Source organism: Nyctereutes procyonoides, unplaced genomic scaffold (assembly GCF_905146905.1).
Source record: "Nyctereutes procyonoides isolate TBG_1078 unplaced genomic scaffold, NYPRO_anot_genome, whole genome shotgun sequence".
Taxonomy (NCBI): domain Eukaryota; kingdom Metazoa; phylum Chordata; class Mammalia; order Carnivora; family Canidae; genus Nyctereutes; species Nyctereutes procyonoides.
The window spans coordinates 43,856,363-43,867,414 of record NW_026575131.1 but is presented as its reverse complement, the minus strand read 5'-3'; the positions used below and the strand labels follow the sequence as shown (position 1 = coordinate 43,867,414).

At 52.8% G+C, this 11,052-nt stretch overlaps 2 protein-coding genes across 2 annotated transcripts; one reads left to right on the top strand and one right to left on the bottom strand.

Annotated features, from left to right (window-relative positions):
• Positions 1 to 302: 302 nt before the first annotated feature.
• On the bottom strand, positions 303 to 1,124 carry TSSK6 (testis specific serine kinase 6). The gene has a single exon (XM_055342665.1). The coding sequence runs from the start codon at positions 1,122 to 1,124 to the stop codon at positions 303 to 305; it is 822 nt and encodes a 273-aa protein (XP_055198640.1).
• A 785-nt stretch (positions 1,125 to 1,909) lies between these two features.
• NDUFA13 (NADH:ubiquinone oxidoreductase subunit A13) lies at positions 1,910 to 10,857 on the top strand. Its single transcript, XM_055342661.1, has 5 exons — positions 1,910 to 2,065; positions 8,679 to 8,757; positions 9,920 to 9,991; positions 10,372 to 10,441; positions 10,665 to 10,857. The coding sequence occupies exons 1-5, from the start codon at positions 1,972 to 1,974 to the stop codon at positions 10,782 to 10,784; spliced, it is 435 nt and encodes a 144-aa protein (XP_055198636.1). The 5' UTR covers positions 1,910 to 1,971; the 3' UTR covers positions 10,785 to 10,857.
• Positions 10,858 to 11,052: the final 195 nt, after the last annotated feature.

Here is an 11,052-nt window from a genome sequence, read left to right as displayed (position 1 = left end):
GCAGCCGTCGCTCATTCCACGCTGGCGCAATGCTTCCGTTTCTTCTCGTCCCTTCCCCTCCCGAGGCCTTCTCTTGGGGAACAGAGGAAGCTCTTGCGCCCTCCTGCTCTCGGGATCGTGGGGAGAGGGGTTAGATTCCAAACAGGGGCGACTACGGCCCCAGCCGTCCAGACAGGAAAAGGGGGAAATGCGCGTGCGCAGTGGCGCGTGTCGGCTTCGCGGGGGTACGGAAGCGCGCTTCACGCGCCTGCGCTGCGCTTGCGCAGTGCTCGGGACGGCGGGAATCGTGGGAACCCCGGCTTCTAGCCGGAGTCCCCTGCACGCAGCCAGCCGTTGCGCGCTACCTGACCCGCAGAGGGCCTGGCAGACGGGCTGAACTGCAGCAGTTCTGCGATCAGGGCCCTGCAGCGCTCGGACACCTCGAGGCCATCGGGGTAGAGGACGCCGCGCTTCTGGCGCCTGGGCAGACCAGCGATATCCGAGTCATCGAAGGGCATGCACCCGGTGACCATGACGTAGAGCACGACGCCCAGGCTCCACACGTCGTACTTCTTGGGGTCGTATGGGATACCCAAGAGAACCTCAGGCGACGCGTAGGCGGCGGAGCCGCAGTAGGTGGTGCTCAGGTCAGGATAACCGTGTGCCTGGCGACCAAAGCCAAAGTCAGTGAGCTTGACGCGGCGCTCGTCGGGGCTCAGCAACACGTTTTCGCACTTGAGGTCACGGTGCACGAGGTGGTGGTCATGCAGGTAGCGCACAGCCCCAGCGATTTGTGCGAAGAGGTCGCGCGCCTGACTCCCGGGGATGCGCCCGTTGCGCTGCACTGCCTGCAGCAGGTCGGTGGCGGCCGCCTCCATCACGATATACAGCTTCCCGTTGCACACTTCGATGAACTCGAAGACGTGCACGATGTGCGGGTGCCGCACGCCCCGAAGGATGGACAGCTCACGCGGCAGAAACTTGTTGACGAAGTCGGGTGGCGCGCGCCGCCGGTCCACCACCTTGATGGCCACCGTGCCCTTGTACTTCTTGGACGTGGCCACCTTCACCTTGGAGTAACTGCCCTCGCCTATCGTGCGTCCCAGCTTATAGCCGAGTTCGCTCAGAAGTTTGTCGCCCGACATGGTGGCGCCTGGGGCGCGCGGGGAGCAGGAGGCGGCTGCTGTCGGGGGGCGGCCGGACTCCAATCTCGGGCCTAACCCATGGCGCTTGGCACCTGCACACCCGCACCCCCATGTGCCCACTCCCGGGTCCCTGCCGCAGCGGGGCCTTTTATTACCCAGGTAACAATTTCTGCCTTGTGAAGTGACTGCGGGCGTCACCCCGCCTCGGGTAAGGGCCCCCTGGACCCCGCCCCACAGGGCCACTCAAGGCCATCAGGCTTTGTGACTCATAATCACTCTAAATGGTCCAGTTCCCATGAGAGTCTACTAGCAAGGGGTCCCGACCACCACTCGGGAGCAGCATCGGTGCCTGGCATTGGGGCAGCTCCTCATGAGTCAAATCTGAGCAGCAGTCGTCCCCCCAGCTTCGTGTACCCAGCCCTGGCCATGTGGAGCCTTGGGACGCCCGCACAGCCCCGCGAAGGGGAGAAAACGAGAAAGGGGGCTTAACACTTGGTGACGTGGCTCCCTCAGAGCTTGGGGTAAATGGCCTGAGCATCGCACCAGAGGGAAGGTGTAAGGGAGGTCCTTTAGGGCAAGGACCTGGGCGACTGGATGGACTACAGCCGTCTACAGCGACTGAGCCAGCGCCGTCTAAGAGAAGAAACAGGGAGTCTTCCGCTGCAGCTTGGCCACTCAGTTGATCCCTGGAGCCATCGCCCAACCCCCCTCGCAGTGGGATCGCTACGCTAAGGTCCTAGATGCACTAGTCCCCGCCCAAGACATGCGCCGTACGGTCCGCCACACTCATCATGGCGGCGGCTGGACGTAATTTCCGCCCGCGGCCGGAAGTGCGGGTCCTGCGAGCATGGCTGCGTCGAAGGTGAAACAGGACATGCCCCCGCCGGGGGGCTATGGCCCCATCGACTACAAGCGGAACCTTCCGCGTCGGGGACTGTCGGGTCAGTGTCGCACAGCGCCGGGGTGTCAGAGTTGGGGCTTCGGGGCGCCGCGACGGGGGCGGGGCGTCGGAGGGGGTCGCGGGCCTCAGTTTCCACTGCAGTGTGAAGGGAGGAGGAGCCCAGGGGTCCCCAATAGCTTCGGTGGTAACGACGGTAACTGCTGGAGTTCGTCAAAAGCTTGCTGAGCTTTGCTTTCTTTACAGAACAGCCCAGGAGGTCGATCCTATTAATTCTTGCCATTCTGCAGTTGGTTAAACAGATGCATGTAGCCGGTGCCCCGAGCCCTCGGCCACACTTCCCTCTCACAAGTGGAGAAACAGACCCTGGAAAGGCTGCTACCTGCCCCCAGGGCCACCCAGTGTAAAACCGGTGGTGAAACTGGAACATTGAGGAAATTTAGAAGATGTTCCTGTCTGGTAGTCCCTACCTGCTTATGTCCCAGGAATATGTATTCTTAACTTTTTCAGATGTTTTAAGGAACATTTAAAATGTTATTGGGTTCCGCACAGAAAAACGTAAAAAAAAAAAAAAAAGTGGAAGGGGCACATACTTTGCACCTAAGATTAACAGAGAAATACAGAATTTTAAACAAGAGTGAAGACGTTTCCCATAATTCGTCAAACTATGTTTTGCAAATGTGCCTCAATTAAAAAATAGATATATAGTCATGGAAAAAAAATTATTCAGACAGTAGAAAAGTATCAGGTCAAGCAAGACTCAAGCTCTTCCCATCCCCTTCTTGGCTTTTTTGTATCCCAGAACGGAGATTGGCAAACTTTTTCTATAAAGGGCCAAATATTTTATGCTTGACTGACCAGATGTTCTCTGCTTGCTGCTGCTGGCTTTTTATTTTATTTTATTTTTTTTTGTAAGATTTTACTTATTTGAGACAGAGGAGGAGAGAGAGGGCAGCCCCGGTGGCCAGCGGTTTAGCGCCGCCTGCAGCCCAGGGTGTGATCCTGGGGACCAGGATCAAGTCCCACATCAGGCTCCTTGCATGGAGCCTGCTTCTCCCTCTGCCTGTGTCTCAGCCCCTCTCTCTCTCGCTCTCTTTCTCTCTCTCTCTCTCTCTCTGCCTCTCATGAATAAATAAATAAAATCTTAAAAAAAAAAAAGAGGAAGAGAGAGAGACAAGCAGACTCCCCCCCACTGAGCAGGGAAACTGTAATGGGGCTCAATCCCAAGACCCCGAGATCACAATCTGAACAGAAGGATGCTTAACTAACTGAGCCACCCAGGCACTCCTCTGCTGTTGCTGTTTTACAACAGTTTACAAACCTAAAAATGTTCTTAGCCCAAGCACCATTACAAAAACAGGCTACAGGGCAGCCCCCGTGGCGCAGCGGTTTAGCGCCGCCTGCAGCCCAGGGTGTGATCCTGGAGACTCGGGATCGAGTCCCACATCAGGCTTGTTGCGTGGAGCCTGCTTCTCCCTCTGCCTGTGTCTCTGCCTCTCTCTCTCTCTGTGTGTGTCTCTATGAATAAATAAATAAAAAATCTTAAAGAACAAAACCAAAAAAACCAAAAACAGGTTATAGGCTAGATTTGGCACCACCTTGGCATTTAACTCATCCCAGAGCAGATTGAAGGAATATAACATTATCTGAATCTTTTCATTTCTTTTCTCGAAGTGCACCCCTCAGGTGTGTGGCATGAGGTCTGTTTATATATATGTGCACCTTTGTGAACTATACCCAGACCCGGCTGCAGAAAGGTCCCAGCCCTTGGGCCTCCCTGGGTTCCCTCTAGTCAACATGTCTCTTTTTTATTTTTAAGTCACAAATGTGCCCTTAATCCTAGTCCTCTTCCAGTTCATGACACGGTAGTGCCTCTCATGTGCCCTCTAGACCATTATCTAGGGTTGGGCCCCCTAGTTGGACTCTGTAACACCAACTTGCATCGTAGCATATACAAACCTGCCCCAGTCTCTCCTGCCTGCAGTGGGGTGAGGAAGAGACCCCTTCTGGTGGCACAGTCTTTGTTACATACCATGCCACATTAAGTAGTTTATTGTTGAGTGTGCCTGTGGCACCGAACCCTGTCTGGAAGAGCTCATAGCCTAGCAGAGGAGGCAAACATACCACACCAGGACTTCCCATTTTGGCAAGACCCCAGATAACCAGGGTCTGCTTTAGCCAGGGTGGGTTGGAAGGACCTCTCTGAAAGTCCCATAGGTGGAGGAAATAGCAAAAGCAATGGCCCTTCTCTCCATCCTGCACCCCACCCCAGTCATCTGTCCTGTGCCCTCTTCCAGCTTTACGTTTGAGCAATAGTCCCCAGTGGCCCTCTCCCTATTAGTACTGTCCTGCCCTGCTCCTGTAAGGCACACAAGCCTGGCATCCACTCTCCTCCTCTCTGTCTAGATCACTCTCCACTAGTGTCCTAGAACATGCAAAGCTGGCTCAAGCCACCTTTAATTCATACTGTTCCCAAAGTGACTGCTACTGCCATCTTTTCCACTCAGTTCTCCATTCTTTCCTGTGCCCAGCGGGTGGCCCTTTCTTTTCTTCCCCTGCGTCTTTAACTTTTTTTTTTTTAATTCACAAACCATACCATACAATTCACCTATTTCATGTGTACAAATCACAGATTTTTATAGTCTGTTCACAGTTGCATGACCATCACCAGGATCTAAATTTATAACATTTCTGGGTCGCCTGGGTGGCACAGTCGGTTAAGCATCCAACTCTTGGTTTCGGCTCAGGTCATGATCTTAGAGTCATGAGATTGAGCTCCACATGGGGCTCCAGGATCAGCGTGGAGTCTGCTTCGGTTTTTCTCTCCATGTGCCTCTGCCTCTCCCCTTGTGCACATGCATGCTTGCATGGGGACACACAGAATCTCTCTCTCTCTCTCTCAAATAACTAAATACACTTTTTAAAAGATTTTATTTACTTATTCATGAGAGACACAGAGAGAAAGAGGCAGAGAGAGAAGCAGGCTCCATGCAGGGAGCCCAGTGTGGGACTCGATCCTGGGACTCCAGGATCATGCCCTGGGCCAAAGGCAGGTTCTCAACTACTGAGCCACCCAGGCATCCCAGTAACTAAATGTGTAACACTTCCATCACTCCAAAAGGCAACCTTGACCCACATCTTCCTACCCCCAGCCCCTGGCATCTACCTACCAGTCTTTGTATCCTTATGGATTTGCCAGTTCTGGACATTTCATATAAATGGGCTCCTGTTCTATGTGGCCTTTGGTGTCTGGCTCCTTTCATTCAGGTTGATGTGAGTGAAATGTGTATGAAATAGCATGTGTCAAATGCTATTTTTTTTATAGTTGAATATTACTTTTTTTTTCTTTTTATGATAATTTATTTGAGAGAGAGGGAGCACAGGCTGGGGAAAGAGAGGCAGAGGGAAAAGGAAAAGCAGACTCCTGAACAGGGAGCCCGACATGGGGCTCAATCCCAGAACCCTGGGATCATGACCTGAGCTGAACCCAAGAGTCGGATGCTCAACAGACTGAGCCACCCAGGTGCCCCAGATTGTTCATCTCTATCAATGAATTTGCAGAGTTCTTTATACGTTTTGGTTACCATTTCCTTATCAAAGATACGATTTTCAGAGACTTTCTTCCATTCTAGGGGTTGTCTTTTCATTTTGTTGAGGCATCATTTGTAGCACAAAAGTTTTTCATTTCAGTGAAGAACAGTTCTTTTTTTTTTTTTTTTGTCACTTACGCTTTTGGTGTCCTAGCTAAGAAGCCATTGCCTCATCCAAGGTCACAGAGACTAATCTGTTTCCTAAGAGTTTTATAGTTTTAGCTCTCAAATTGAGGTCTTTGGTCCATTTTCAGTTAATTTTTGTATGGGGGAAGGAAAAAGCACACTTCATTCTTTTGCATGTGGCTATCCACTTATCCAATTTGCTGAAAGACTATTCTTTTCCCATTGAATTGTCTTGGCACCCTTGTCCAAAATCAATTGACCGTAAATGTGAGGGTTTATTTTTGGACTCTCAGCTCTGTTCCATCGATGTACATGTCTATCCTGATGCCATGCCACACTGTCTTGGATACACAGCTGTGCGTTATGTTTGAAATTGTGAAGTGCGAGTCCTCCAACTTTGTTGTTTTTCAGAATTGTTTTGGTTAATCTGGTCCCTTGAATTTCCATATGAATTTGACAATCTGTTCCTCAGTTTCTGGCTGGTAAAGGGAGAAAGTTGGGATTCTGATGGGGCTACATTGAACTGGTACCTTAGTCTGGGGAGTACTGCTATCTGAACATTGAATGCTGATATTGAACACAGGATGTGTTTCCATTTATTCACATCTTCTTTACTCGTGGCCTGCACCTATTTCTGGGCATGCCCCTCATCAGCCTCCTCCACCAGAGTGGCAGCTCCTGAGGTATAGACCCACACTGAGGGTCTGGGGTCTCAGCCTCACCATTGTCAGGAGGAAGAGTTTGCAAAGGCCACCTTGGTCTTGGAATTTATCTTACACATGCGCTCACACATGGGTGCCTGGTGTGAAGACAAGGGGTCTCCATGAAGATAGCTCAGGCCTATGCCCTGGGGCTGGGTCAAAAGAAGAGGCCTCTGGGCTTCTCTATAGCTACTGAAAAGAAAGAAGCAGCTCTTCTAAGATGTTCCTGCCCAGCACAGGTGGTCAGGCATGTGTAGGAACTCTAGTTGTGCTGAGAGCTGGTCCTCGGCACTTGGGCCTCTTGGGAGAGGTTCTGCCTCCGTGTACAGGAACCATCGCTGTCCTGCCCCCTGTAACATGGAAGTGTCTTACTCTGAGCTAATGGCTTTTTTTTTTCTTTAAGTTTTATTTGAGAGAGAGGGTGAGAGAGCATGAGCACAGAGAGAGAGGGAGAAGCAGGCGCCATGCTGAGCGGAGAGCCCGATGCGGGACTCTATCCCAGGACCCCAGGATCACGACCTGAGCCAAAGGCAGACATTTGACTGAGCAAATGTTTTTTTTTTTTTGTTTTTTTTGTTTTTTTAATTTTTATTTATTTATGATAGTCACAGAGAGAGAGAGAGAGAGAGAGAGAGAGGCAGAGACATAGGCAGAGGGAGAAGCAGGCTCCATGCACCGGGAGCCCGACGTGGGATTCGATCCCGGGTCTCCAGGATCGCGCCCTGGGCCAAAGGCAGGCGCTAAACCGCTGCGCCACCCAGGGATCCCTGAGCAAATATTTTTAACAGGTTTAATTGAGGGCTGAAAAATCTAAGCAGTGTTTTTTTTTTTTTTTTTTTTTTAAGATTTATTTATTTATACAGAGAGAGAGAGAGAGAGGCAGAGACACAGGTAGAGGGAGAAGCAGGCTCCATGCCGGAAGCACGAAGCGGGACTCGATCCCGGGTCCCCCAGATCACACCCCGGGCTGTAGGCAGCGCCACACCACTGCGTCACGGGGGCTGCCCAGCTAACCAGTTTCTCATGCATCACTGGGTCCAGCAGAAATGCCAGAAAATGAGCAGGGGCTGGACCTCCCCTATTCCCCTAACAGGTCCTAGGGAGTAACCTCATCCACCATTTGCTGGTCATTTACTGGGTGTTAACTGGAGCTGGACCTGGCCAAGCTTGTCAGTTTTTTTTTTTTTCCAGTAACCAGAAGGCCCATCTGGGGAAGAGACCACAGCTGAAAAGATTAGGGGTAGGGGGTGAGCCAGCCTCCCTGAGACCGCAGCAGGCCCTCAGCCTGTCAGTCAGAATCACAGCACAGGTGCCTGCTGGTGTCAGTAAATATTCATGGCAGCCTCTGTTCCCTGGTGCCCTGGTAGGGGGCTTGACCTGCTGGGCCAGGAGGCAGCTCTCCAGGGAGCCAGGGGTGGCTGGGTGGGCCCTGCAGGGCACTGCCTGCCTCTGGCAGCCCCATCCAGCCCCCTGTGGGCAGCACTCATAGAAGTGGCCCAGGCAGCCAGGAGCCACCATGGAGTTGGACCCAGCTGTAGACCCCATCCTTCCCCATGGAAGCACTTGCTGACTGGTCACCAAACAACCTTCTAGAAGATTGTGGGGCTGGGGCCACCCAGCCAGAAACATCAAGACCCTCGGGTTCTCCTGCAGTCCCCCCTGACCAGACTCTACCTTCTAGAAACTGTAGCCTGGGTGAGGAGAGGTGTGGCAGCTGCAGCTGCCTCACTTGTCAGAGAAAAAAGCTGAGGCAGCCTAGTGGCCCTCCCTGCAGGGCAGGTGAACTGAATAAAAGAGTAATCTGCAGGGGACCCCTGAGTGGCTCAGTGGTTTAGCGCCTGCCTTCAGCCCAGGACATGATCCTGGAGTCCCCAGATCAAGTCCCGCATCACGCTCCCTGCATGGAGCCTGCTTCTCCCTCTGCCTATGTCTCTGCCTCTCTCTGTGTGTCTCTCATGAATAAATAAATACTTAAAAAAAAAAGAGTGATCTGCAGTTCGGAGGAGGAAGTCCAAGGGAAGGGGCTGGTGGATATTTCACAGGGACAAAAAAAATAATCTGAAAAAATAATGTGCTAGAGATAGTACTGGCCATCTCTAGGAGGGAGTCACTAAGACTTTATTTGAGTCAGTTATTTCTGGTGTAATTGGACAGCAAGCAGATTATAATTCATAAGAAGCTATAGGGGTGTCCGGTCCCAAGGGCAGGTGCGCTGAGCTGGTGTCCCCTCTCCCCACAGGCTACAGCATGTTTGCTGTGGGCATTGGGACCTTGCTCTTCGGATATTGGAGCATGATGAAGTGGAACCGTGAACGCAGGTAGGCCCCAGGCTGGTGAGGCTGGGAGTGCACCTGTAGACTTGGGGTCCATTGGGCCATTTGTCAACCCCTCAAGGCTCAGGAAGTTTGGGCCTGGACTGAGTCCATTTCTGAACCTTACTCTCAAGAAAGGACTAGTAACCAAGGAGCTCTTCACCAGGGACCCATGGGTCTGGATTAGAATAACCCATCTGGTGGAGGTGGAGGGGCAGGCCCAGGACATGGCTCTCTTAGTGGTTTTTTTGTCAATGATAACCAGACAGTGAGAACAAGGGCTTAGAAGCAAGACAATGGCTGTGCCAGCCACATGGGGTCTGAGGGACCAAGGCAGATGGTGGCCTCCATTCAGACTCTGGCTGCCTCTGAGCTTGGCTGGATGCCCTGCCAGGTGACCCCTTCTCATTGACCCCTTACTGGCTGAGCCCATCTGTCCTGCCCCACCCTCTGTTATGTGTCCTTAGCACACCCTTTGAGCTCACTTTCCCCCACAAGCCCGGGAATCCCTGAGGATAGTGCTGGAGAAAGCCAGCATGTCAGGTACTTGATGTTGAGTGAACTCAAACAAGGTCCAGCTTCCGGGGACCACCCACAGAGGTATGGACACAGTAGTGACAACTGTGTGGCTGTGATGGGGACAGAGGCTTAGAGTATGGATGCTACTGTGGGTCTGGAGGGATGAGGGGACAGTGCCAGGGGCCACTTACTGGACCACATCACTGGGTGCCGCTCCCCCAGTATAGATGGGGCTGGTGGCTCAAAGACACAGAACTACCTGCCCTGGGCTCACACCCCAGGGCTATTTTGACATGAAGCAGATATGGTTTTGTAAGGCTCAGAGCCCTGTGATGAAGGTCCCATCCCCTGTCCCCGGTTCACCACAGTCAGCGGGCCAGGGCTATTTTTGGGATTAAAAAATAAAGTTCTTAATTGAAAAGAAAAAGTATAAAGCCAACAGTCTTGTGGACCAGTGCCTGTGCCAGCTGTGCTTGCGCCCCTCCCCCTGCCCCCATCTTCTGGCAAGTAGAGCTTACTGCCCAAGCCCTGCCCTGCTCACTTGCCTCTCCACCAACCCCCTTTCCCATGCAACACCCTGTGGGTCTGAGGCCAGGTCATCACCCCCAACTCCAGCCTGATCTGATCTATTGGTTTTGGGGTTTCACAGGCGCTTGCAGATTGAGGACTTCGAGGCCCGCATCGCGCTGATGCCACTGTTGCAGGCAGAGAAGGACCGGAGGTGAGGCTGCTGGGACCAGGAAGTTTACAAGCCTGAGTGTCCCACCCAGCAGTGCAAAACCTGGCCAAAATGTACATGAGGACTGACAGCTGTGTCCTTGCATACATGAGGTTGCTGTCACCCTGGAGAGAGCCCCAAACTTGACTTAAAGTGGGGACCCAAGAATGGGAAGGCTCCCTGGAGGAGGAGACATTGAGGCTGCAGCAGGAGGACAGTAAAAGTGTAGGCGGGAGGAAAGGACAAGAGCAGTCAGCATGTGCAGGGTTGGAACTGGCAGGAGGTGATGGAGAGTGGAACAGGGAAGGGTCTGGCAGGTCTGTTAGGCAGGGGTCCCTTGGGATGCTCAGGCCTATCCCCCACCTCCCATTCTATCTCCACAGGGTCCTGCAGATGCTTCGAGAGAACCTAGAGGAAGAGGCCATCATCATGAAGGATGTGCCTGATTGGAAGGTGGGTCCTGGGTCAGTGTGAGAGTGGGAGTCCAGCCCAATGCAGAAACAGCCCCCCATGGGAAAGCAGTGGCTGAGAGGAGTAGTGGGGGCCAGGCGCACAGAGGGGCAGGCAGCAGCTTTTGGTGTAGGCACAGTAGCCACCAGGCCTAGTGGGGTCCCAGCAGGCTGTATGGGCCTGAAGGGGTAGCTGTACTCCCACCTGTATCCTGCTGTCTCCACAGGTGGGTGAATCTGTGTTCCACACAACGCGATGGGTGACTCCCATGATGGGTGAGCTCTATGGACTGCGCACGAATGAGGAGATTCTCAACGCCAGCTATGGCTTCATGTGGTACACGTAGGGGCCTGCACCCCTCGGACCACTGGGACCCCTGCATCCTCCCCACTGGGAAATAAATATTCTGGAGACCTGTCTGCCTGTGTCTGAGCTACCAGCGAATGGGGCACCATTGGGTTACATGTGGCCTGGGGACATAGGGTCTAGACCTGAGGGCTCTACAGAAGATGACAGGTGGAGTGGCCTCAGAACATACCCAGAGTGCTTCTGGACCCATCAGTCTTGGCTCACAAATACACCTGGATTTTCCTACCTTTGTTGAAACTCCTTGT

Excerpts from the sequence above, each read along its gene's own strand:
- TSSK6 (XM_055342665.1), bottom strand. The coding sequence starts at position 1,124 with ATGTCGGGCGACAAACTTCTGAGCGAACTCGGCTATAAGCTGGGACGC.
- NDUFA13 (XM_055342661.1), top strand. The coding sequence starts at position 1,972 with ATGGCTGCGTCGAAGGTGAAACAGGACATGCCCCCGCCGGGGGGCTAT. Across the intron at positions 2,066-8,678 it reads TCCGCGTCGGGGACTGTCGG|GCTACAGCATGTTTGCTGTG; the intron begins GTCAGTGTCGCA and ends CTCTCCCCACAG. Across the intron at positions 9,992-10,371 it reads CAGGCAGAGAAGGACCGGAG|GGTCCTGCAGATGCTTCGAG; the intron begins GTGAGGCTGCTG and ends CTATCTCCACAG.